Here is a 22,279-nt window from a genome sequence, read left to right as displayed (position 1 = left end):
ATTACAAACAACATGCAAACCCAACTCGTCAAGATTATCAATAGTATTTCCTCTATTTGAACCTTCAAACCACACACATGCTCCAAGTAAACCAACATTGATCAATTACTTATGCATTTACTTGTTTATTTTTCTCAATAAAATTTGCGTAGTCACGTGCCTTCCATCATCCCTCTAATCTTTTCAATTTTCCTATTAAGCGAAAGCCAAACCGATAAGAAAGATATTTTTACGGTCACATTCTATCTTTCAGCAAACAAAATCATCTTCCCCTTTATCTCTCTCTGCTAACCAAACTCTCCATTTCCCGCTCCTCCTCCTTAAACCCTCAGCAGTTGCCGGAGCAATAAGCTCTCGAATTCCTCCATATCTTTCTCTGTTACCTATAAACAGCCATTCCTATACCTTCAACAGTAGTTAGGAGTAACCAGTGCCGGAGCATTCATCCAAATGGCCGCCGCTTTCAGTGCTATTTCACTCTGTCCGTACAAACTATGCCACCAGCTAAACCCTAGAAAACACTTTATTTCTTGCTATACTCCATCTACTTCTTCTATAGGTACGTGGCGTTTTTACTTTGCCTTCCTTGTTTTGTTTTTTTGGTTTGTTTTCGAATTGAAGCAATGAATAATGATAAGAGTGAAGTAATGCAATGAGAAGTTTTGGAGTATGGGAAAGTAATCTGTTCACTCTGATGAAACAATGATTTCCCGAGTGAATAAAACTACTACAAAGGAAATGAAGTAATCGCAATTTAAATGCTTAGCTATTTTTAGTGGGTAAATTGTTGCCTCGTATATTATAAACATTATTGAATTTGTTCCAGTTACTGGTTGCAGTTCGTATCGTGTTTGAGATTGACTTAATATTACACTGTAATGTTATCCTTGATTTTCACAGTATGCCATGAAGTCCCTTACTGCTATAGTTGGTTTTGTTGTTAAAGTTTATGAATAATCTTACAAACATATATTGTATCTTTTCTTGCATTACCTGTGAGTAAATTGTATGTTTACGTGTATGTAAGAGTCACACATACACACTATGAGCAGTATTAATGTAAAATAATTTAGCTCGGAGATGTTCCTTGCTTCTTAGTTGTTACATCCCATTGCTTTCTTGAAGCTGCTGTTGGGAAGAACTTTGTTGAAAGTTGGTTATTCTATTTATTGCTGAAAGTTGGTGTCATTTCAGGTGTACGTGGATCAAAAGGTCCTCGTAAAAGACCTGATAAATTGGAGGGCGCTGGAAGAAGCATGGATGATTCTGTCCAACGAAGGATGGAACAATTCTATGAAGGGTCTGATGGCCCACCTTTACGTGTTCTTCCTATTGGTGGTCTGGGAGAAATTGGGATGAATTGCATGCTTGTTGGAAATTATGATCGTTATATTCTTATTGATGCTGGAATAATGTTCCCAGGGTAGGTGTTACAAACTGGCCATTTGTGCAACTTTTTAACAATGATATTGCTGTGTAGAAACTTTTGCAGAATCTCCCTTAAATGAATCTTCTTTGATTACTCTTTCTGTTTAAGTCATTAATCTAATGGTGGAGGTCCAGGGGTCCTGTCATCTTTTCCTACTGAAAGCTCCTCTAAACTTTTATTTATAAGCTAAAAGTTCCTACTAAGGATGATAAGTTATCTAAAGAATTTCTTTCCTTAGATGGTACTAGCTGTGTTAGGCTTTGAATTTAGTTACATTGTCCGTATTTCTTTGTCATGGACTGACTTGGGATCTTATTGGATGCCCTCTCCAGCTATGACGAGCCTGGTGTCCAGAAGATTATCCCTGATACAACATTTATTAAGAAATGGAGCCACAAAATTGAAGCAGTTATTATAACCCATGGACATGAGGACCACATTGGTGCGCTGCCGTGGGTAAAGTTTCTATTGTAATCTATTCATATTTTTATGTGTACTGATGGAAATATATTTGCATATTCGGTTCAGGGACAATGTACTCACACACTGGATCTGATTTAGAAAATCATACTTCTAACATTTTCTAAGCAACTAATGTATGTCATACAGAACTTATCCTGCTGTCTATAGGTCATGTTTCTGAGGTCCTTTATTTGATAGGTTCAGTAAGAATTTTCTCATCCTTACCATACCATGCCCCTTTATGGATTGTTTGGTGTTAGCCTTTTCTGATGCATTGAGTGTATTTCTTGGTGTTCCAGTTCCTCTTGTTTAATTGCCAAATATGCTTGTGTGTATTTTGCTCAGTTTATGTTGCCTTGACATCTGTTATCCTAACAGGTAATTCCTGCTCTGGATTCTCATACACCGATTTTTGCATCATCGTTTACAATGGAGGTTTGTTAAGATCCTACAAGTTTTTTTTGACTGCTTTTGGTTATATAGTAATCCTATGTTCACAAGGATATGTGGTATTTTGAAGCCTAAATTCATAAAACCATAATCTGCCTTCTATCTCAAAAGAAGAAAGGAGAAGATCTCAAATTGAAGTGGAAACCTTTTCTTTGAGAAATGGTTGAAAGCATACTGTATCTGCTTATCCTTGAGATACAGTAACAGAACTAAATTTTTCGTCTTCTCTCTCCTACCAAGCAAAGGCAAATCTGAATTACTTGATTTTTCGTCTTTCAGTCTTGCATTCATTTGTCTTCTATTTTTATCCTCATCGAATAGAAAAAGTGAAATTCCTTCATCTATTGACTATTATATTTGTTATCCTTGGTCTCTCTCTCTCTACCTTTGGCTTTGTTTCGTCTTTCTTCAGCCGTCTGATCTTCTTCTTTAATTTCCTTTCTGTTCTTTTCTCCTTCCTATAAGTGGTTGGATGGATTTCTTATTGTTATTAAAATGGACAAGGTGAAGTGGTCCGTTTCTAAAAATGAACAAGGTCTAGTCGTTGGTATACTATCTCATAGGCTCAGCCTGCAAAGCTTATTCAATTTTGTTGGAGCATGATCCAAAACCCATACACACAAATTGAGACACCAATACCTACTGGCTACTGTTGCATACTTATTTATTGGAACATCATGTTCTTTGCTGTTAACTTTTCAACAGTGTTACATGTCAATTTCTATTGAACTAAGTATCTCTATTGTTTTGTAATCAGCTAATTAAGAAGCGACTGAAGGAGTTTGGGATATTTGTTCCATCTAGGCTTAAGGTATTTAAAACAAGAAGGAAATTTACGGCTGGGCCCTTTGAGGTAGAACCTATAACGGTTACCCATTCTATTCCAGATTGTAGTGGAATAGTATTACGTTGTTCTGATGGTACCATCCTCCATACAGGTGACTGGAAGGTATTACACTGTGTCCTTATAAGTCATCCATAAAAATGTTTAGATTTATGATCTGTATCTTACCCTATGAGTATTCTTTTTTGATTGGTAGCATTATGAGTATTCTGTATTTTACAGATAGATGAGTCACCACTCGATGGGAAGGTTTTTGACCGCGAGGCCCTTGAGGAACTTTCAAAAGAAGGTGTTACTTTGGTACGGATAGCATCTTATTAAGGAATTTACTTTTTTTCAATTAGACGTATTACTTTTCGAATGACTTGGTTCAACCTGTTGAAATAATGTGTGAAGTTATACATATTGATGGGCTTGAAGAGTGTATGGTCGGCAAATGAATTACTATTTACTTTCTGTAGTAGTAAACTGCAACTGCTATTCAGTTAGATGAAATGTACATCCTTAGATACATCTTCTGTGAACTCCTTCATTTTTCCTTTTAATATTCAGCTGTATATTATGTGTTATTTTTGGATGATTTTAGGTTCTTTTATTGAGTGTATACATGCATATCTATGATGTATATTCTCCCACCATGCTCTGAGCTCAGTCTCTCTGTCTCTCTCTCTCTCTTTACATGCAGATTTGCCTAAAAGTGTTGAAGAATCCTCTTGAATTAGATTAACACCACAGTTTCGTAATTGTAACTTTCCTGTGCTATAAACAATACGTCTTATGTAGAAAAAAATGTCTTTTATTTTATATTTTGGTATATATACTTTGAACATGTGATGCATATAGCACTCTATGTCTCTTGATTGTACTCGTTCTTTGCTTCATAACTGGAAATTATTTCATAGCTTGCCTCAAATATAGTGTTACTTTCACCCCTTGTTACATTCTTAAGCTGCAATCATCTCTCCTGTCTCTCATGCATAATTTGTTATGTCTTTCTTAACTATGATAATGTTTAAGTTTATAAATCTCTTATTCTCAAGTTTGCGTACATGTACATTTTTTTGCATATGTTGTTGGATCTTTTTTTCCAGGGACGGCAATGGATATCCAATTTATCTTTAATCCTATATCCCTATTTGCTTTGTGTGCATACACCTCTATTTATTTTTTCATCATTCTATTAAGTTTAACTTCATGGACGAAAAAATGGAGGATATGTTTCTCATTGAAGCAAACCTAAAAGAAATTATTGATGAGTATTTTTTTTTCCAGATGATGAGTGATTCAACAAATGTCCTTTCCCCTGGAAGGACACTCAGTGAAACTGTAGTTGCAGATTCGTTGCTGAGGCGCATTTCAGCTGCCAAAGGAAGGGTTATCACTACCCAGTTTGCATCTAACATCCATCGTCTTGGCAGTGTGAAAGCTGCAGCTGACTTGACCGGCAGAAAGCTGGTATACAGTCTCTCATCTCTGTTAATTAAATCTTCTCCACATGTTCTCATGATCTTTTAGTGTTGTTTAGACTATCTTTTCTGTTTCCCAGATTCAGATTATAACATGATTGTTTAATAGGTATTTGTTGGCATGTCTTTGAGGACGTATCTTGACGCTGCATGGAAAGATGGGAAGGCACCAATCGACCCATCAACTCTGGTAATGGCCTAAGTTGTCAAGGTCTCCTTATGACTGGAGGACATGCCTTATCTTCTTGCAAAGAATCTGATATGCTATTTAACATGCACAATTGTACAAGACTGTTAGGCTTACAAGTCTCGACTTACATATTTTTCTATGCCATAGTTATGTGTAAATCATAAGAAAAAATATAAATGGTAGAGGGTTGTGTAAAATCGATACAAGATAAGGCAAGGATTTAAAAAAAACTCTTATTTCAATTGTATTAAGATGAGATATTCAGAATTTTACTTAATATTTATCATGCAGTGAAATTAACTTTGTTTCCACCATCACCCCTGAATTGTATTCATTGACATCATATGCAAAGGACACTTTGGTCATCTTAATGCCTTAAAGAGTAGTTCTAGTGGAGGGGTCACTTCCTCAATGGTGTGACTTAATAGATTGTATGAGATTTTGTGATTACACTAGAGGTGTCAAATGGACGGGTTGTGTTGAATTTGGGTGGGTCAAAATGGGCCGAGATAATAAATTGGCGGGTTATTGGCCTGTCCAAAAGTTACTTGAATTGAAATGTGTTGGGCTGAAAAGCCTTGGTACCTGCTGGTGGGAGGTGGGAGACATCCCGTGGAATTAGTCGAGATGCGCGCAAGCTGGCTCAGATACCACAGTTATTAAAAAAAAGGGGGGCTAAACAAGCCTTGTTTGTTTCTTTTTTCTTCTTTTCTGATCTTCTGGACCAGGGATGTGGGTGGGGAGGGAGGATAAGAAAGGGAGGTGGAGTTTCCTTCCTTTCCTTGTCATACAACTTCATTACATTTTGTCTTCTCTTTGGATCTGCTACTCTGTTAAAGTTGAAGAATCCAGGTCAAATGTCTTGCTCAATCTGAGGATAGAGGGAGCTAAACACCTTGAGCATTCATTGAGTGAGGATTATCACTCAAATTTTTGAACGATATCATCGTCTAATCTGTGTAGAGCAACTAGTGAAATATGGAAAGGATATTTTCAATTTGTAACAGTGCCTATTTTCCTAAATTTCTTCCTTATAAATCTACTCTTCATATTCTAATTCTTCCCCACTCATAAGTACACACATCTAATTCAGGTGAAGGTGGAAGATATTGACGCTTATGCCCCAAAAGATTTGCTGATTGTGACAACAGGTTCTCAAGTAAGTATTGTTGATGTGTCTGCCAGCTTTACAAGCTTCAATTACAGAATATGTAACCTAGTCTCACCCTTCGGGGTGGCCCAGTGGTTTGAGCTTGGGACTTCCATGTTGGAGGTCTCAAGTTCGAAACCCCTTGCCAGCGAAAGCAAGGGGTTTTTGCCTTCTGGGTCGAGCTCATCGCACCAGGCTTGCCTAGTGCGGGTTACCTCTCCTATGTGGTTTGCGAGCTATTGCATAGGAGCGGGGGTTTTACCCTGTGCGCACCCAAAGGATAGCGGCTGCGGGTTTCCCTTGTCATAAAATAAAATAAAATTATGTAACCTAGTCTCTGTTGTGTCAGGCAGAACCACGTGCTGCGTTGAATCTTGCTTCATATGGAAGTAGTCACTCACTCAAATTAAACAAAGAAGATCTAGTTTTATATTCAGCCAAGGTACCGTATAAATTGTATTGTTTATCTCCTGGCAATGTGAATTTTTTCGTTCATGACAAATTCATTCTCAGGATTCCTATTATCCGCTGATGTATCTGATTAATTAACATCATCCATGTCTTGACTTTGTCATATTAACTTTAATCTTTTAATGCCTTCATTCTGATTCCATTGAGAGACTATTTGATACATGCATGCCCAGCCAAAGGGAAGAGTCTTATTCTCGGTCTTCTTCTACCAACCTTTTCATCTCCTTTCAGCCAATGTACTGCTGGTCTATGAATTTTAGTCTTGGTGTTTGTAGCTTCTCCCTAGATAGCTCTTCTTGTGCTTTGTTGTTGCCATTTCATGCTTCCTGTCACTACCTCATGATCGGCATGTTTAGTGTAAAGAGTTTGTATGCTTTACTTCTAATAGAGATTATTTGCTTTACAACATCTCTGCCATATGAAATTAGGTGGTTTTTGTTGATTAGTAGCTTTGCAAAGAACATCTACTCTAAATGATGTGAACTATAAATTTCCCACTTTGTGAGCTGAATAGTATCATGCTGCTGAGACTCCTTCCAACACCAAACAAAAATAGTAAAAGTGAAATAAACACAAGGAAGAGATGCAAAATAAGGTTCTATTGGGGATAAATTTCCATAGAAGGAAGGTTGACAGCAAATGTCGTCTTGATTTGTATCCTTGCACTGTTTGCTTTGCTTGGATGATGAACTAGTTAGGATAGTCAATATTTGGTTACTTTGAATATCTTTTTTCTTTAATTTCTCTTTCCTATTTATATGATGAATACTTAGGAACATATCTTCTTGAATATATTTTTTTTTGGGATCAGGTATAATAAAAAGAACATATCTTCTTGATTTTTTGTTAATGCTTTTTGTCTCTTTTGAAGCTATTTAAGAGAAAGATTCCTTGAGGTGTTCTTTGTAAGTCTTAAGTTTGCAGAAAGATAATTGATAATGTTGTTGAACTGCCATAATCAGCTACACAATCTTTTTTATAGGTGATTCCTGGTAATGATACCCGGGTGATGCAAATGTTGAACCGTATATCAGATATTGGATCAACTATAGTGATGGGAAAGAATGAGCTGCTCCATACATCCGGCCATGCTCATCGTGAAGAGCTGGTAAAATCTTCTTTTAAGTGAAAAATTATATTGCAAGGAGTAAGGTTTTTTTTTTTCTTTTTGGTGTGTGTGTGTGTGAATCTCTAATCTCAAGCTTACTGAATCACAATGGCTGTTATTGAAATGGTTCATTTGTTGACTTCTCGAGTCCCATTTAGTCATGAGAACTTTATCTTGAGTTTTTCCTTTTGCTGGTAGAAGCTAGTAGAAGTTGTCCCTGTTAGATCTTCATTGGCTGACTCCCATTCACTAACTTAAGGGTGATCTGGGTATCATTCTTGCTTCCACTTAATAGAAGCAAAATAAAAAAGTTGGTTATCAGATCATGTGCATTTTCTTTCATCACATTGTGACAAGAAAAAAAGGTAGCCCGTTTTTATTTATTTTGGCGATGGATGAATTGACACGACACATTCAAGGGAAGGTGCCTTGCTGCATGCTATTTGTTGATGACATTGTAATGATTGATAAGATGCATAGCGGAGTTAACGACAAGCTAGAGGTATGGAGATAGACCTTGGTGTCTAAAGGTTTCAAGTTGAGCATGACTAAGACATAGTACGTGGAGTGCAAATTCAGGGATGTGCCTTGTGTAGCTGATGTGGAAGTGAGGTTGGATTCTCAAGTCATCTCCAATAAAGGGAGCTTCAAGTACTTAGGTCCTATTATCCTAGGTAATCGGGAAATTAGTGGGGATATCACACATCACATATGTACGGGGTGGTTGAAATGGAGGCTAGCATCTGGTGTCTTATGTGATAAGAAGGTGCCACTAAGATGTAAAAGTATGTCCTACAAAGTAGTAGTTTGATGGATTTTGTTGTATGAGGTAAAGTGTTGGCTAGTTAAGAACTCTTATGTCATGAAGATGAAATTTGTGGAAATGAGGATGTTGAGATGGATGTGTACGCTTACTAGGAGAGATATGATAAGAAATGAAGAGATTTGGGCCAAGATATAAGTGGCCTCCGTGGCGCACAAAATGCGGGAGGTGACGCTGAGGTGGTTCAGACATGTCAAGAAGAGATGCATAGACTCTCTAGTGAGGAGGTGTGAGAGGTTGACACTAGAGGGTCAGACAAGATATGACAAGTCTTCAGCTTACCTAGGACATGACCCTTGATAGGTAGAGTTAGGCCAAAAACGTATTTGGGGGAGGTGATCAAATAAGATATGACAAGTCTTCAGCTTACCTAGGACATGACCCTTGATAGGAGGTGTAGAAGGCTAGTAGTATATAGTTTCACGTCTTGTCTCTCTTGCTAGTAGTATTAGTATTGGTATTTTTATTATTTTACTATTTCCGTATTTCTCATGCTTAGTTGACTACTTGTTGTCTTTTATGCATCGATTCATTACTATCCTATGATTGTTCCTATTGTTACTGCTTGTGTCTCCATAAATGTTGCATTTTTTCTTTCCTTGAGCTGGGGGTCTATCAGAAACAATTTCTCTACCTGCCAGGGTTGGAGCAGACCCCACTTGGGGTACTAAGCTATGTATGTAGTTGTTGTAGTATATTGTGACAAGAAAATGAAGAAGGTTTGGTTCATATTGTAACAAGAAAAGGGATATTTTGAGGAACGGGTAAGTGAATCGCTCTGCGGGAACTTTTCCTAAGCTGACTTAAATTTGTTAGTTCCAAATGGTTGCCCGTGGATGAAAGACATATTGAAGAGAGAAGCGGAAGGGCAGGGGAAAAATGATTTTTATTTTTATGCATCTCTTTTGCTATAGAGAAACAAAGAAAGGGAGAAGAAATTGTGTCAAAATTCAAGAATTCCAGTTTCTCAGATTATATCCCAGAGCATGACACAGTTCTCATTATGTATATTTGTTTTTCCTAAAAAAAGATTTATCCATTTTTTTCAATTTCATGCTCAATGTTCTAAGCTGCAATATTGATGATGGATTTCCCGTTCTGAAGGAAGAAGTTCTAAGGATTGTGAAGCCGCAACATTTTCTTCCGGTCCATGGCGAGCTCTTATTCCTTAAAGAGCATGAATTATTAGGGAAATCAACTGGAATTCGGCATACAGCTGTAAGTTGTATGGTTTTATTTGGATCTTTGATTAATAATGCTTATTGCTTCAAGTACCTTCAAATTGTATAGACATGTAGCCATTGGAACTAAGGTGTGTTGTGGGCATATCTTTTTGAATACTTGAATTTATCCATAATGGCATTCTTCTATTCTTGTAGTTTTAGGGAACTGTATCATGATGAAAGCATGACTTTATGGTCAGATGTAGATATCTCACTGGTCTAGGCCCAGAATGTGGCTGATTGTCCTTTTTTGTTTTCCCCCCATATATGTTCTTATTCTTTGAGTATCGGTAAACGTCACCCCCACCTAGCCCAGGAGTCAAATAATGGATTTTCCCACTTTGCTTCCTTGGCGAATTGAAGCTCAACCTCATGGTTAGAGATTGATGACCCTTTCCATTAGACTATACCTCCCTTATTAGTGAACACTATTTTTGCCAAAGCTAGATATAGTCTTCGAGGAAAGTTTGTCGAATATGCAATGTGTTGCATACAAAGACTGTTGCTAGATATAGTCTTTGAGGAAAGCTAAGTTAAAATCTCTCATGATAATTATCTCAAAAAAAATAAATGTAGTTTTTGAGGAAAGCTAGATTTATTCTCTGCTTCATTAGCTTTTCTGTGACCAATGGTCCTAATGTCTAAAGCTTCTTATTGAAGGATTCAACTATTTCAACTGATATTCTATTTACCTGAATTAGATCGAAGTTGACCAACCAAAGAGTGCTTTTATTACACATGGTTCAATTTCCAGCCTCCCCCTATGGGATGCAAGAAGTGAAATCCTATTTATTTTGATGATTTTTCAAAAATACATGAATATATAGACTTGAAGAATGATTAAGGGGATGAGTGGGCTCCAAGCATTGGGAATTATCTGCAGTGAGAGAATGATTCGGTCTTGTATCATAAGCATTGTTGTCAAGCCTTTTCAGTTCATTCTCGATGCTGATTTAAAGTGACCTCTGTTATTGTAACTGTGTGTGAATAGGTTATCAAGAACGGAGAGATGCTTGGAATCTCCCATTTGAGGAACAGAAAAGTTCTATCCAGTGGTTTCATTTCCTTAGGAAAGGAGAAGTTGCAGGTTTCTTACTTTCTCATTGTGTACATAAAGACTGCACTCTTTCATCTTGTTTTCTAGACTGAACTAGGTTGTTTTTTTTTTTTGGGCAGTTGATGTATAGTGATGGTGACAAAGCATTTGGTACAGCTGCTGAACTTTGTATTGATGAGAGACTTAGAATTGCTTCGGATGGTATTATAGTGGTCAGGTAATTTTCTCTAGCTTGTGATGCATCACATATTTTTCCACCTTGTGATACTGATATGTGTAAGATATCTGGAATGCAGTATGGAAATACTACGTCCTCAATCCACGGATGGTATGACAGAGAAAGCTTTGAAGGGAAAAATAAGAATAACCACACGCTGCTTGTGGCTTGACAAAGGGAAACTTCTGGATGCGCTCCATAAAGCTGCACATGCTTCACTTTCAAGCTGTCCATTGAATTGCCCATTGTCCCACATGGAAAGAACTGTGTCTGAAGTTCTTAGGAAATTGGTCAGGAAATACAGTAGTAAAAGACCTGAGGTTATTGCCATTGCCTTTGAAAATCCTGCAGGAGTCCTGGCTGATGAAATCAATGGAAAACTTTCTGGAAAATCACATGTAGGTTTTGGAATTTCTGCACTGAGAAATGTATTGGATGAAGATCAGAAAAGAAGACAGGCAAATGGAGCACGTGCAGAAGAAGGTAATGGCCATGGCTATCCAATTGATGATGCAGCTGAGCAAGTGAAAGGTTTGTTCCTCTCATGCTTCTTTCCAATGAAATAGTTCAGTAATTCTTTCCAATGCATTCTGTGGTTTTCTAATCTGATTAGATGCTAGGCAAAGTAATCATCTTCGGGTTGGTATGTTGTGATCTTCTTGATATAATTGCTTTTGACATTCACAAAATGGACCAATAAGCCTAGAGGGTAGGGTGGTTGCCCATTGGTATATAGGAATTTTGAGTAGAACTGGAACATTATTTGAACTGAATTATATTTAGATGTCACATATAGTTTGTTGTGTTAGAATTTGGTTAATATTTGTCATGTGCATGCCAAGTGCTGAAAGGGGTTGATCCAATATTTAGAAGCCCTTTAGTGGGTGAAAAGTAGGAGATTTGGTTCTATCCCTCACACGTTTTTACTACTTTGACCGTTTTGGTCTTCAAGAGACCCCCTCCCCGTCCCCCAAATAAAAAATCCAATTGCTTGATATCTGCTCTCTACAATGGAATTCTCAGGGCATGTGTAGCACCAACAAAGAAAAAAATTCACATGTTTTCTTTGTCTAAATTGCATGCCATTACTGGCTTAAAGTATGCTTGTGCATCATGAAAGTAGCATCTTTTATATTTCTTTGTTGGAGAAGACGATTTCATTAGTCGGTGGATAGATATTCAATCGGAAATTGCTTGTTGATTTTGTCTTCTGATATGATTTGATCTTAAGCATCCAATGCATGCTTAAATTTTGCTGTCATTTCATCCCTAACTTTTACGTGCAGGTGATGATATGGATATTGAGAGACTTACGCATGATGGAGCAACTACTTCAAGTGCAAACTCACTGGATGAATATTCTACCACTGAGGTAAAATCAGATGATTCTTCAAAGTCTTTTGTATCATCATCACTACTTGATCAATTAAAAAAAGGTAGATTTGGTGCTTCAACACAGGAGGAATCAGAATCGTCCAGAAAAGAGAGCATTCAAATTGATTCTGGCTTCCCACAATCTATGATGAAATCTTCCAGGCCTTTGAAGAGAAACAGATGGAAACATGATGAGATAAAGAAATTGATTACGTTGCACGGGGAACTCCACAGCAAGTTCCAAGTTGTTCGTGGACGAATGGCACTATGGGAAGAGATATCTTCAAATTTACTTTCTATTGGAGTTGATCGAAGTCCTGGACAGTGTAAATCTCTCTGGGCTTCTTTGGTTCAAAAGTATGAGGTGAGTGTTTCTGATTCTTGTTTCCTCCTTGAGCATATGTACATTTACTTGGTTGTGCTGATTAGCATAGAAACAATATTTACAATAAACAATGCATTTTGATTATCCTTTTTAGAACTTGTTTGTAGGATATCACATTATTTCTGTCCGAGGACATAGAAATGAAAATAGGGGGATAGATGTACCCTTTTGTATGGTGTGTTGTGACCTCTCAAGGGGAAAAAGGGAGAGAAATAAGATTTATCCATAGCTTGAATTGTAGGTACACGGAGATGGCTAATACAAATTTCTATACATGAAATATTTATATATTTCCTTTTAGATGAATATTCGCCCCTTTCACCTGCATCCAGTTGAAATTCTTGTGGAGACATTTTCTGTTTGGAAGGCTACTTTTATCAATGTTTTTGCTTTCTGTAACAGGAAAACAAGAGTGACGAGAAAAGCCAGGATAAATGGCCTTACTACGAGGAGATGAGTAAAATCTTGTCTGATTTGGAGGCAACGGCCCAGAAATGATTGGACATGTGTACTTGCGGGTAGTGTTTGTGGAAGCAATTCTTCATTGGGGGGGATACATGAGTTTGGATACTGATATTTATCCAACAATACTAACGTGCCCTTAAAATTCAAGAAGCCAGATCAAAACTTCACCATTTGTTCTGGTCGATTAGCCTCTTCAGATGAAGCCAAAGGCAGGGAAGGGGTTTGATTTATTAGGGGTCCTTATAAGCCCAGGGAAGGACGGGTAAATTCTGCAATGGTTTTTTTTTAGTGATTTTAGAGGTTGGAAGGTTTGTCATGCTGGTAATTTTTTCCAAGTGGATACATACAGTTGAAAGTGGTTCTAAAAGTTGTCTGAGGTTTTGATGGTAAGAGTTGGCATATGGATTATGTATTGCCTGTTGTACCAACTATAGCATTGAATGCCTTGATGATTGGTTGTAGGAATATTGCTTCATCAAGTAAAGGGTTAAAGACGATTATTATTTTATAGAAATATTCCTCCAATTTACCTTTAATTATTTCTTGCTACAGTAATATATTATCTTACTCCTAAGGTTTCCTTGCATCTGACAGTTAATAGTTTTTTTTTATTGTTGTTTTGGACTAAAAGAACAACTCCATCAATCATATTCATCACTCTGAGTCATATTTATCCTTTAACTATGCTCAGCTTAAAAAATCATTTTTTTGTAAAATTATTAGTTAGTTTATAGAAAGAGTTATTTGGTTCCCGCATTAAAAAGAAGTTGACATTCAGATGAATTTTATTCTTGCAATATAACTGTTCAAAATAAATACTAATGAATGAGATGAGTAAACATGCATAGCATTACGTCCTTAGTTGGGTTAATACTTTCCATCTTAAAGAAGAGGCATTTCAATGTAACCAATAAAGTTGATGTCATATGATCAGAATGTCACAAGTTTGAGCTGTGGAAAATGAGACTATATACAAGAGATTTTTGTGGTTTGATTCTTTTTCAAATTCCGCATATAACATAAACTTCATGCATTATCCCATGTAAATAATAGAATAAGTTATTCAACTCACCATCTCAACAAATCAAGTGATCCATAAATAATAGAATAAGTTATTCAAATTATAGTTTCGACAAATCAAACAATCCTTAAGACTAATGTAATTTCGTAAAATTTCATTTGATTAAGCTTTTAAGAAAAAATTATCTTTTATGCCCACTTTTACAATTTTTATTTTTTCAAAAATGATATTATAGTAATCTAATTAATGTAGATGAGAGCAAATTCTATTTTACCGCCCCCACGAAACACTATTAAGGGGGGAAAATGTATTATCTCTTTTCTGTCTAAACTTGAATCAGTTTTGCAGTGCGGCAACTATGGAGGATACCTCATCATCCATTCCTCCGAACAATGCCACAACTCCCGGTGCGGCCAAATACCTGGCCGGCCTCCCTTCTCGCGGCCTTTTCTCCTCCAACGTCCTCTCCTCTACTCCGGTAACTTCCTCTTTCTCCCTCCCAAAACCCTAATTTACTTTTGCACCATCCCCTCTTCCCCTTTTCTTTACTGACGTCTTTTATGTGGTATTAATACTTCTTAATAGTAGTGCTGAACCGTATAGTATAATTGAGTAGATAAAACTGTTTTCTTTAATGTTTTGGAGTAGATATAACTGTTGTATAATTGTCCCAAACTTATCTATTTTCATCTATGGTAGAATAAATTCTGGAGATATAGAATTCAGGGAGATCAGAGGCGGATACAACCTTATATACTTATAACACAGGAGTATAAGTTTGTGTACAAAATTATTAAGGTTGCAATAATAGGTCTGAACGTATAATTTTTGAAATATACTAACAAATTGGTGCTAATAATCTTTAAGATTAAATCCGTAGAGAGGGAGATGGTAGGAGTGTAAAATTTTGTTCATTTGATTTCTCTACTTCTGTTTGTACCTGTACCAAGCATACTAGTACATCTAAAAGAAGTTCTTGTTATCAACTGCACAGGACTTGGTCTTCAGTATTCTTATTGTGGAATTCTGTCTTCCTTCAATTCTAGGGATTTACATGTTGACAGAACTCCCCGAATGTGGTATTATAATCAACATGGTGTTTTTACAAACACACTTAATTTTTTAAAAAAATGGTGATACAAACACATAGCTATGCACACAGTAGTAATTTTACCTTAAAAAGGGTTAATTTAGATTGAGAAACTGTTCTGGCCCTTCTTGCTTTTTGGTTGGAATACTGTTAAACCCCAGCCTAGACAGTAATAAGGTTTTACGTCCAAAAGAAATGACTAGTTGGTGATTCTAAACACTGCATGAATCAGTATAGGATCAGAAAGGTTTTCGGAAGATAAATAATAGGTGGTACTGGTACCTCTTATCTGAGTTCAACGTCCTCCTTGCACCTTTTAGAGTAACAATCAGCTTTGTATTTCGTTCTTTTATCTTCACTTTAAGATTATATTATCCATGTGCCTTAGCCTCTTGCGTGTTTACTTACCATCATATCTGCTGACCAGCATTAGCTGGAAAATAATTTGACTATCAAAAAAAAGTGATGCTATCAGGAAATGTTTAATAATGCTTCTTCCATGTTCTTTTGAGCTCCACTAATTTAGAAACTTTATGCAGGGTGGAATGCGAGTATATGTTTGCGATCACGAAACGTCACCTCCGGGTCTGTTTTTGTATATTGATGTCTTTTAAATTATTTATGGTGAAAATTGATTTAGTCTCTAATTCTCCTGTTATTCTTGTTCTTTGAACGGATTTACTCGCATATGGTTATTTTATTGCTTAGTTTTTGGTTTACACTTCTATTCTAAGTCATTGTAAAGCATTGATATCCACTCATTGTGTCTCATTTAGTACATGGTTGGTTAAATCATAGAAATATCTCTTCTATCTCGTGTCTTGATGCAATTCGAATGTCTCTTTTTTCTTTCTTTCTCTCTTTTTAAGAGTTCAATTTTTTTTCTTTTCCTCATTTAGCATCTTCCTCAAGGCTAGATTGCTTTTTTCATCAATCTGAATTGCTAGTTATATTTTACAAAATGTCGTATATGCAGAGGACCAGCTTATTAAGACCAACCAGCAAAACATATTGATTAGGTCTCTCATGCTTAAGAAGCAGAGAGGTGAATATAGTTCAAAAGACGGCAAGGGGATTTCCTCAAATGACAATGGTAGAAAAAGGTAATTATCCATATTTTCTTAGTTCAGTATTATTGCTATCCTTTACTAGCTAGTGTACCTTTGGACAGTTAACATGTTTGTATCTCCTGCCACCATCTAATTTTCAGAGCTGCTGAAAAAGCATTGGACAGTAGGGCATCAGCCAAGAAGGCTACCACCAGTAACCATGCTGCCTCTGCCCAAGGTGTGCCCGTTATTGACCATCACCTGCGGTCTTTGTAGTTGGTACATTCAAATGTGTTTTTTTAAAAAGCAGTGGTCTTTCACTCAAAAGATACTTGAATTATTGTGGTTGTTCATGTATCCTATTGCTAAATTGAAAAAGAAAGAAGCAAATGAGTATCCCTAAGCTCTCCATTACTTCATTTGCTTAAATTGTCCATTTTGACTCTTAAATTCTAGCTCAAATTGTATTGCATAGTTTACATACCAGCTCTAATACTTTTGGGTCCACAAAAAAGAGAACAGTAGTATTGTTGCAAAAAGACTGCTCCTTCCCTTCCATTTGATGAAATACCATTTGATGAAAAGAACAATTATCATAATGGTTGTTAAGAGATATGGGGTTCTGCTTTGCTTTTTTGTTGGGGTTGGTGGTTCTGTTTTGGTGTAACTAGTATTGCCGGTTCATTTGTAAGTCGGGTTTTGGTGAAGTCTGATTTCAGAACTTCTAAAATTTGCTATGATTCAATGAATACTACTGACTGATTAAGTTTCAAAAAGGAATTTAAGATGTTACTTGATTATTATACATTAGTAGGAGCAATAGAAGGATATATTACATATATATTGAAAATTTATCTTGATTGGAGAACATCACATCAAGTTTTAAATTTAAATTGTCATTCTAGAAGTTCTTATGGATGTATTAACTTATTAGTTATATTGCCTTGGAATATTGTAGGACATCCTAAAATGGAAAGTCTCGTATAGGTTGGCATAGAGGCCCTAGTATTATTTTTTTTCCTATGCAATAGCTCGCAAACCACATAGGAGAGATAACCTGCACTAGGCAAACCCGGTGCGATGAGCTCGACACAGAAGGCAAACCCCTTACTTTCGCTGGCAAGAGGTTTCGAACTTGAGACCAAAAACATGGAAGTCCCAAGCCCAAACCACTGGGCCACCCCGAAGGGTATAGAGGCCCTAGTATTTAAATGTCTAACGACTTCCAATCGTTGATTTTTTTATTTAAACAGACTCGGTTCATTTTAAAAGTATCTTGATATTTTAAGGTAATGTCATGAACTAAATCTAAACCTAAAATATTATTTGCAGAACAATGAGGGAAGGCTAGGTTTGTAATTGAAGGAAAAATAGGTGGGCAGGAGGGCTAGTATATATTACAAAGTTAAGAAGGCTAGGCTTGCAGTGGAAGAGAGGGGGATGTAATTTTAAGAACTGCAAATCTTCCCTTGAAAGATCCAAAGATGCCAACGATTCACAATCTACATATAGGAGCTCCGGTAAATCAATAATGCTTCACAACAATACCAACCAAGTATGTGGCCAACACTTAAGTCCAACTTCACAACAACAACAACAACAAACCCAGTGTAATCCCACAAATGGGGAAACCCTACTTCACTAGTTTAGCAAAAAATCTCTATTTTCCAATTTGAAAGTCAAATCCTTGAGTTTTAACTCCAATTTTTCCATTACACGTGTTATGGAACCTAGTTGCTCCTTTAGAAACTCAAAACGATATCGTTCAAGCAAACACAACACTATTCATCTCCCTTACCAACAAACTTTTCAATTTCAAGTCTAGCTTTCTATTGTTTCGTAATTGGTGTTTAAATTTGAATCTTTCTTCAAAGGTATAGTTTACGATGTACATGTAACATAATATACAAGATTGGAGTGAAAGGATTACCTCTTTGTCAAACCCTAGAATTTTCAAGACGTGAGTTCTTGAGTTTTTCGTCAAAAATCTATAATTTCCATGATATTGAGGAGTTAGGGAATGCATTTGCCATTTAGCGAACCAAATCTACTAGGAAATGCATTTAATACTCACCTCAAAGTAGAATTTATGGAGTAGAAGCTCTCCCTTCTCTCTAACTCCCAAGAACTTGTTCCAAACAAATAATTCTTCTCTCTCTCGAAATGCATTTAATACTCACCTCAAAGTAGAATTTATGGAGTAGAACTCTCTAACTCCCAAGAACTTGTTCCAAACAAATAATTCTTCTCTCTCCCGAAATGCATTTAATACTCACCTCAAAGTAGAATTTATGGAGTAGAACTCTCTGACTCCCAAGAACTTGTTCCAAACAAATAATTCTTCTCTCTCCCGAAATGCCTCTGAATGGCTTCTTCAGTTGGATCACGCTAGGACAGGCACAACGCTCAACCATCGCGTTCGACCTGTCCAGCTTGCAAAATGATGCCGAGTTTGATGCTAACTTCTGGACGGCACTGCCAGTAGTGGCTATTTTGGTTCCAAAGTTTGCTTCTTACTTTGTTTCTATTATTAAGAGCTAGTTTAATTCCTTCAGCTGCTTTTAATTGCACCATCTATTCCATTGTCCTGGGAATTAAAATCCTTGTTTTCAATTTCTCCTTCTCATTTTGTCTTTTCCTTAATTCTTATCTTCCTTTCTTAGCTATTTCAAGCTATACCAATATTAACTACTGGTGTTTCAATGACTTTGTTATTATCGAGCGGGTCCCACCTGACTCGGAATTAATTGAATTGCATCCTTAAACTGTAAAGTAGTCTGAATTAATTATAAAAATTCATAGGGCTTCACAACTACTCTAGAAATTCGCTGAAATCTTGTTTGGACAGATTATAAGATCTTAACATTTACTACCAATTTATTTTGGATGAGAAGGTAAAGATCATACTCCTATCATTTACTACCAATAATAAGTTGTGTGGATTACTGTCAAGCATCAAGTACATGTATAACTATATCTTATGAGACTAGAGGGTGAATAACAGCTTCTTCCAGAAATCTATCTTCGGGACATTGAGTGACATGAAATAAGGCAATTAACATGCCTTCGCTCTAACTTCTGTAAATATTCCTTCGGGGACATTGAATGTCATCTTTCCAAATCTTTGGGAATGTGGAAGCCACTTACAAGGAAGTTTATTGATTTGCTTTACCATGTCATGCCTGAAAAGTAAATTTAACGGCACAAGAAATAGTATATTCTCAGTTAGACACCATCATGTTTTTTCATATCTCATTGTAAATATTCCCTACTCTTTGTCCAAATTTTCTTGTTTTTAATGTCTGTGTTGGAACTACTTATTTTTTGTAGAATGAATTCATGTGCATTATCATTTACAATTAGTGATGTATTAAACTTGGTCTCAACTCCTGCAGAAACTTCAAAAACTCGTGCACCTGAAATACAAAATATGACTGTTGAGAAGCTACGGGCTTTGTTAAAGGAGAAAGGTCTTTCACTGAGAGGAAGGAAGGCAAGTATTTGCATAACCTTTTTATTTTATATAGGTTTTGAATTTTTCATTGTGGTCCACTGTTATACTTTTACCCGGTAACTTATCCTCCTTAAAGACATTATAATAAGTAGTACTTGTATGATGTGTTTTCCCCAACGCATTTGGAATTGAGGTGTAGTTGTTGATTTTCTACTTGAATGATGTGTTTTGTTGAATATTTGGCCTATTCTGTAGCATATCATTCTCTTTCAATACACGTTCTCACTATGTAATTGTGTTGGCAGGATGAACTAATTGCTCGGTTAAGGGGGGACACATGACTAGAGCATATTCCAAGAGTTTGAGGTAGCTGATTCCAAATTCCATTTTGTACACCCTAGCAGCTGGGCCAAAGTAGGCTTTTACTTCTCTATTATGGGTGCTTTACAACTAGTTAAAGAGTCAACTTATGGCCTTACAACTCTTGTGTGCTCTCTGCGTGTTTCTGTGTTCTTGTTGTATGCTATAGCATTTTGTTAAATTGTGAGGGTGCGCTAGACTTGTGCCTGAATAGTTACATAATATGTGAAACTGCATGTCAAATTTTTGCTAGTCTTTGCAAATTCACAATGAAACTGGTCTTTCAAAATCTACTCTGGTCAGTTTTGAATCTAATTTTGGCTTCATTGTCCGATGGACTTGCTCATTTTACCTCCTTTTTTGGCCGGTGGGCCGGGGAGGGGATTACAAGGTGGTAAATCAAACCTCACTACAAGGTGAAAGTTCACTACTTAGATTGCCCTCATTCTGCTTCTTCATTTTCTTGAGCTGCTAATAATATTTTTGCTCATTTTAAATTCTGATTGCTCAAAGCATGAATGTTCGACTGAATTTCTATCTGACTAGCTTGCCTAATAATAATAATAATAATAATAATAATAATGAATTTGTGTTCTTCATAGAAGTAACTGAAAGCAATCATTTGATAAACGACATCATAAATTTCTAAATTTTATTTATCTTCGAAAAGAAGCAGGTGAGGTAGAACAAAGTTTTATTATTAGAAGTATATATATATATTTTTTATTAAATTATCTTTTCTGATGTTTTGAAATTCTAAATTTGACTACTATTACTATTTTACGTAGTTATTTAATACTACGGTTAATATGATATAGAAATAGTAATTTCTCTGTTCACTTTTAATTGTCATGATTTTCTTTTTTCGAAAAGTGTAACATGATAATTAAAAATTGACAGAGGGAGTAGAACTCTTTTGATTTGTTAAAATGATGAATAAAATAAAATATCTATTTTTGATATAGGACAAAGTAAAATGAAACAGATTGGTGTGAGTAATACTTAATACACTTTATATGCATCATAAATAGAAACTTGGGAACCACCCACTGTTTTTGCGTGTGATGAAATAGTTGGAATTTTATTTTTTTGTCGTTACTTAAATATCATAAGATTGAAGAACATGTTCATATCAGGCGCTTTAACTCCTAGTGAATATATTGAATTATCAAATTCAGATTAACCGGGCACTATAAATATCGAATGACTATAAATGGAGAATCACAAATTTTCTTTTTAAAAAGAAAAACTATGACCCGAATTTTACGCAATTCATATTGATCAACACAGACTTGACTTTAAGTGGGAAAAGTTATTACGATAAATGTGTGGCATAATGTCTGCTTGTCGACATGAAATGATACAAAGGAAGTTTTTTTCTTTTCTTTTTGTCATGATATGATTAAAGATTTAGACATTTCGAGAATTTTAAAATTGGTTATCTGAATTCCCATCTTATTGGTGAGGGTTCGATTTCCCACATTATAATTCCCTCTCACATTTTCCCTTTCCCTACCCACAATTTACGGCACTAATAAAAATCGATGTTCGACCAAAAATACAGTAACGATGGCAAAAAACTTCTGCTTGCTATTGCTGTAGCCACCTTTTCAGCAGTAAACTACTTCATTCATTCGTGTCAAATTATTTATTGTGATTTATTTTACACGTTTATTAAAAATATTGATTAAAAGAGATTTTTAATTTTTTTACACTTTATTGGCATTTCAAAATTACTCATAACATCACCCACAATTAAGGTGTTTACAATCTTCTAGAGTAAAATGAGATAATTTTATCTCAAACTTGTAATATTGGGAAAAAGGACAAATATATTTCTGAACTATCGTAAATGGTATGCAGATATCCTCTGTTATATTTTTGGGACATTGGTGCCCCTGCCGTCCAAAAACTTGAGCGTATATGCCCTTCACTCTAACGGAAGACTAAATAGGGACACGTGGCACAATCTTATCCATCGATCCGATATCGGATCGGTGGATAAGATTATGACACGTGTATTTCCGTTAGTATAAAGGGTATATATGCTCTAGTTTTTGGACGGCAGGGGCACCAATATCCCTAAAGTATGACGGAGGGTATCCGCATACCATTTACGATAGTTCGGGGGTATATTTATCCTTTTTCCCAAATGTAAAATAATACTTCCTCCATCCCAAATGTAAGTCAT

At 36.1% G+C, this 22,279-nt stretch overlaps 2 protein-coding genes across 3 annotated transcripts; both read left to right on the top strand.

Annotated features, from left to right (window-relative positions):
• Nucleotides 1–228: 228 nt before the first annotated feature.
• Nucleotides 229–13,611, top strand: LOC125858164 (ribonuclease J). Of its 2 annotated transcripts, none has more exons than XR_007445720.1 (18): nucleotides 229–559; nucleotides 1,195–1,423; nucleotides 1,762–1,885; nucleotides 2,270–2,326; nucleotides 3,099–3,290; nucleotides 3,408–3,485; nucleotides 4,458–4,640; nucleotides 4,761–4,841; nucleotides 5,935–6,000; nucleotides 6,341–6,433; nucleotides 7,445–7,570; nucleotides 9,498–9,611; nucleotides 10,608–10,703; nucleotides 10,793–10,890; nucleotides 10,970–11,421; nucleotides 12,177–12,262; nucleotides 12,331–12,628; nucleotides 13,052–13,298. XR_007445720.1 is itself a non-coding variant. In XM_049537851.1 (18 exons), the coding sequence occupies exons 1-18, from the start codon at nucleotides 451–453 to the stop codon at nucleotides 13,145–13,147; spliced, it is 2,559 nt and encodes an 852-aa protein (XP_049393808.1). In that variant the 5' UTR covers nucleotides 230–450; the 3' UTR covers nucleotides 13,148–13,611. The 2 variants fall into 2 exon arrangements, 1 of the variants encoding a protein (XP_049393808.1); XM_049537851.1 differs by having other exon boundaries at nucleotides 230–559; nucleotides 12,350–12,628; nucleotides 13,052–13,611.
• Nucleotides 13,612–14,392: 781 nt separating this feature from the next.
• Nucleotides 14,393–20,377, top strand: LOC125860622 (uncharacterized). Its single transcript, XM_049540618.1, has 6 exons — nucleotides 14,393–14,613; nucleotides 15,765–15,810; nucleotides 16,202–16,328; nucleotides 16,436–16,512; nucleotides 19,670–19,767; nucleotides 20,034–20,377. The coding sequence occupies exons 1-6, from the start codon at nucleotides 14,494–14,496 to the stop codon at nucleotides 20,067–20,069; spliced, it is 504 nt and encodes a 167-aa protein (XP_049396575.1). The 5' UTR covers nucleotides 14,393–14,493; the 3' UTR covers nucleotides 20,070–20,377.
• Nucleotides 20,378–22,279: the final 1,902 nt, after the last annotated feature.

This window comes from Solanum stenotomum, chromosome 3 (assembly GCF_019186545.1).
Source record: "Solanum stenotomum isolate F172 chromosome 3, ASM1918654v1, whole genome shotgun sequence".
NCBI classification, from domain to species: Eukaryota; Viridiplantae; Streptophyta; class Magnoliopsida; order Solanales; family Solanaceae; genus Solanum; species Solanum stenotomum.
Note: the sequence above shows the minus strand (reverse complement) of the source record. Positions and strands in the feature narration are given on the sequence as shown.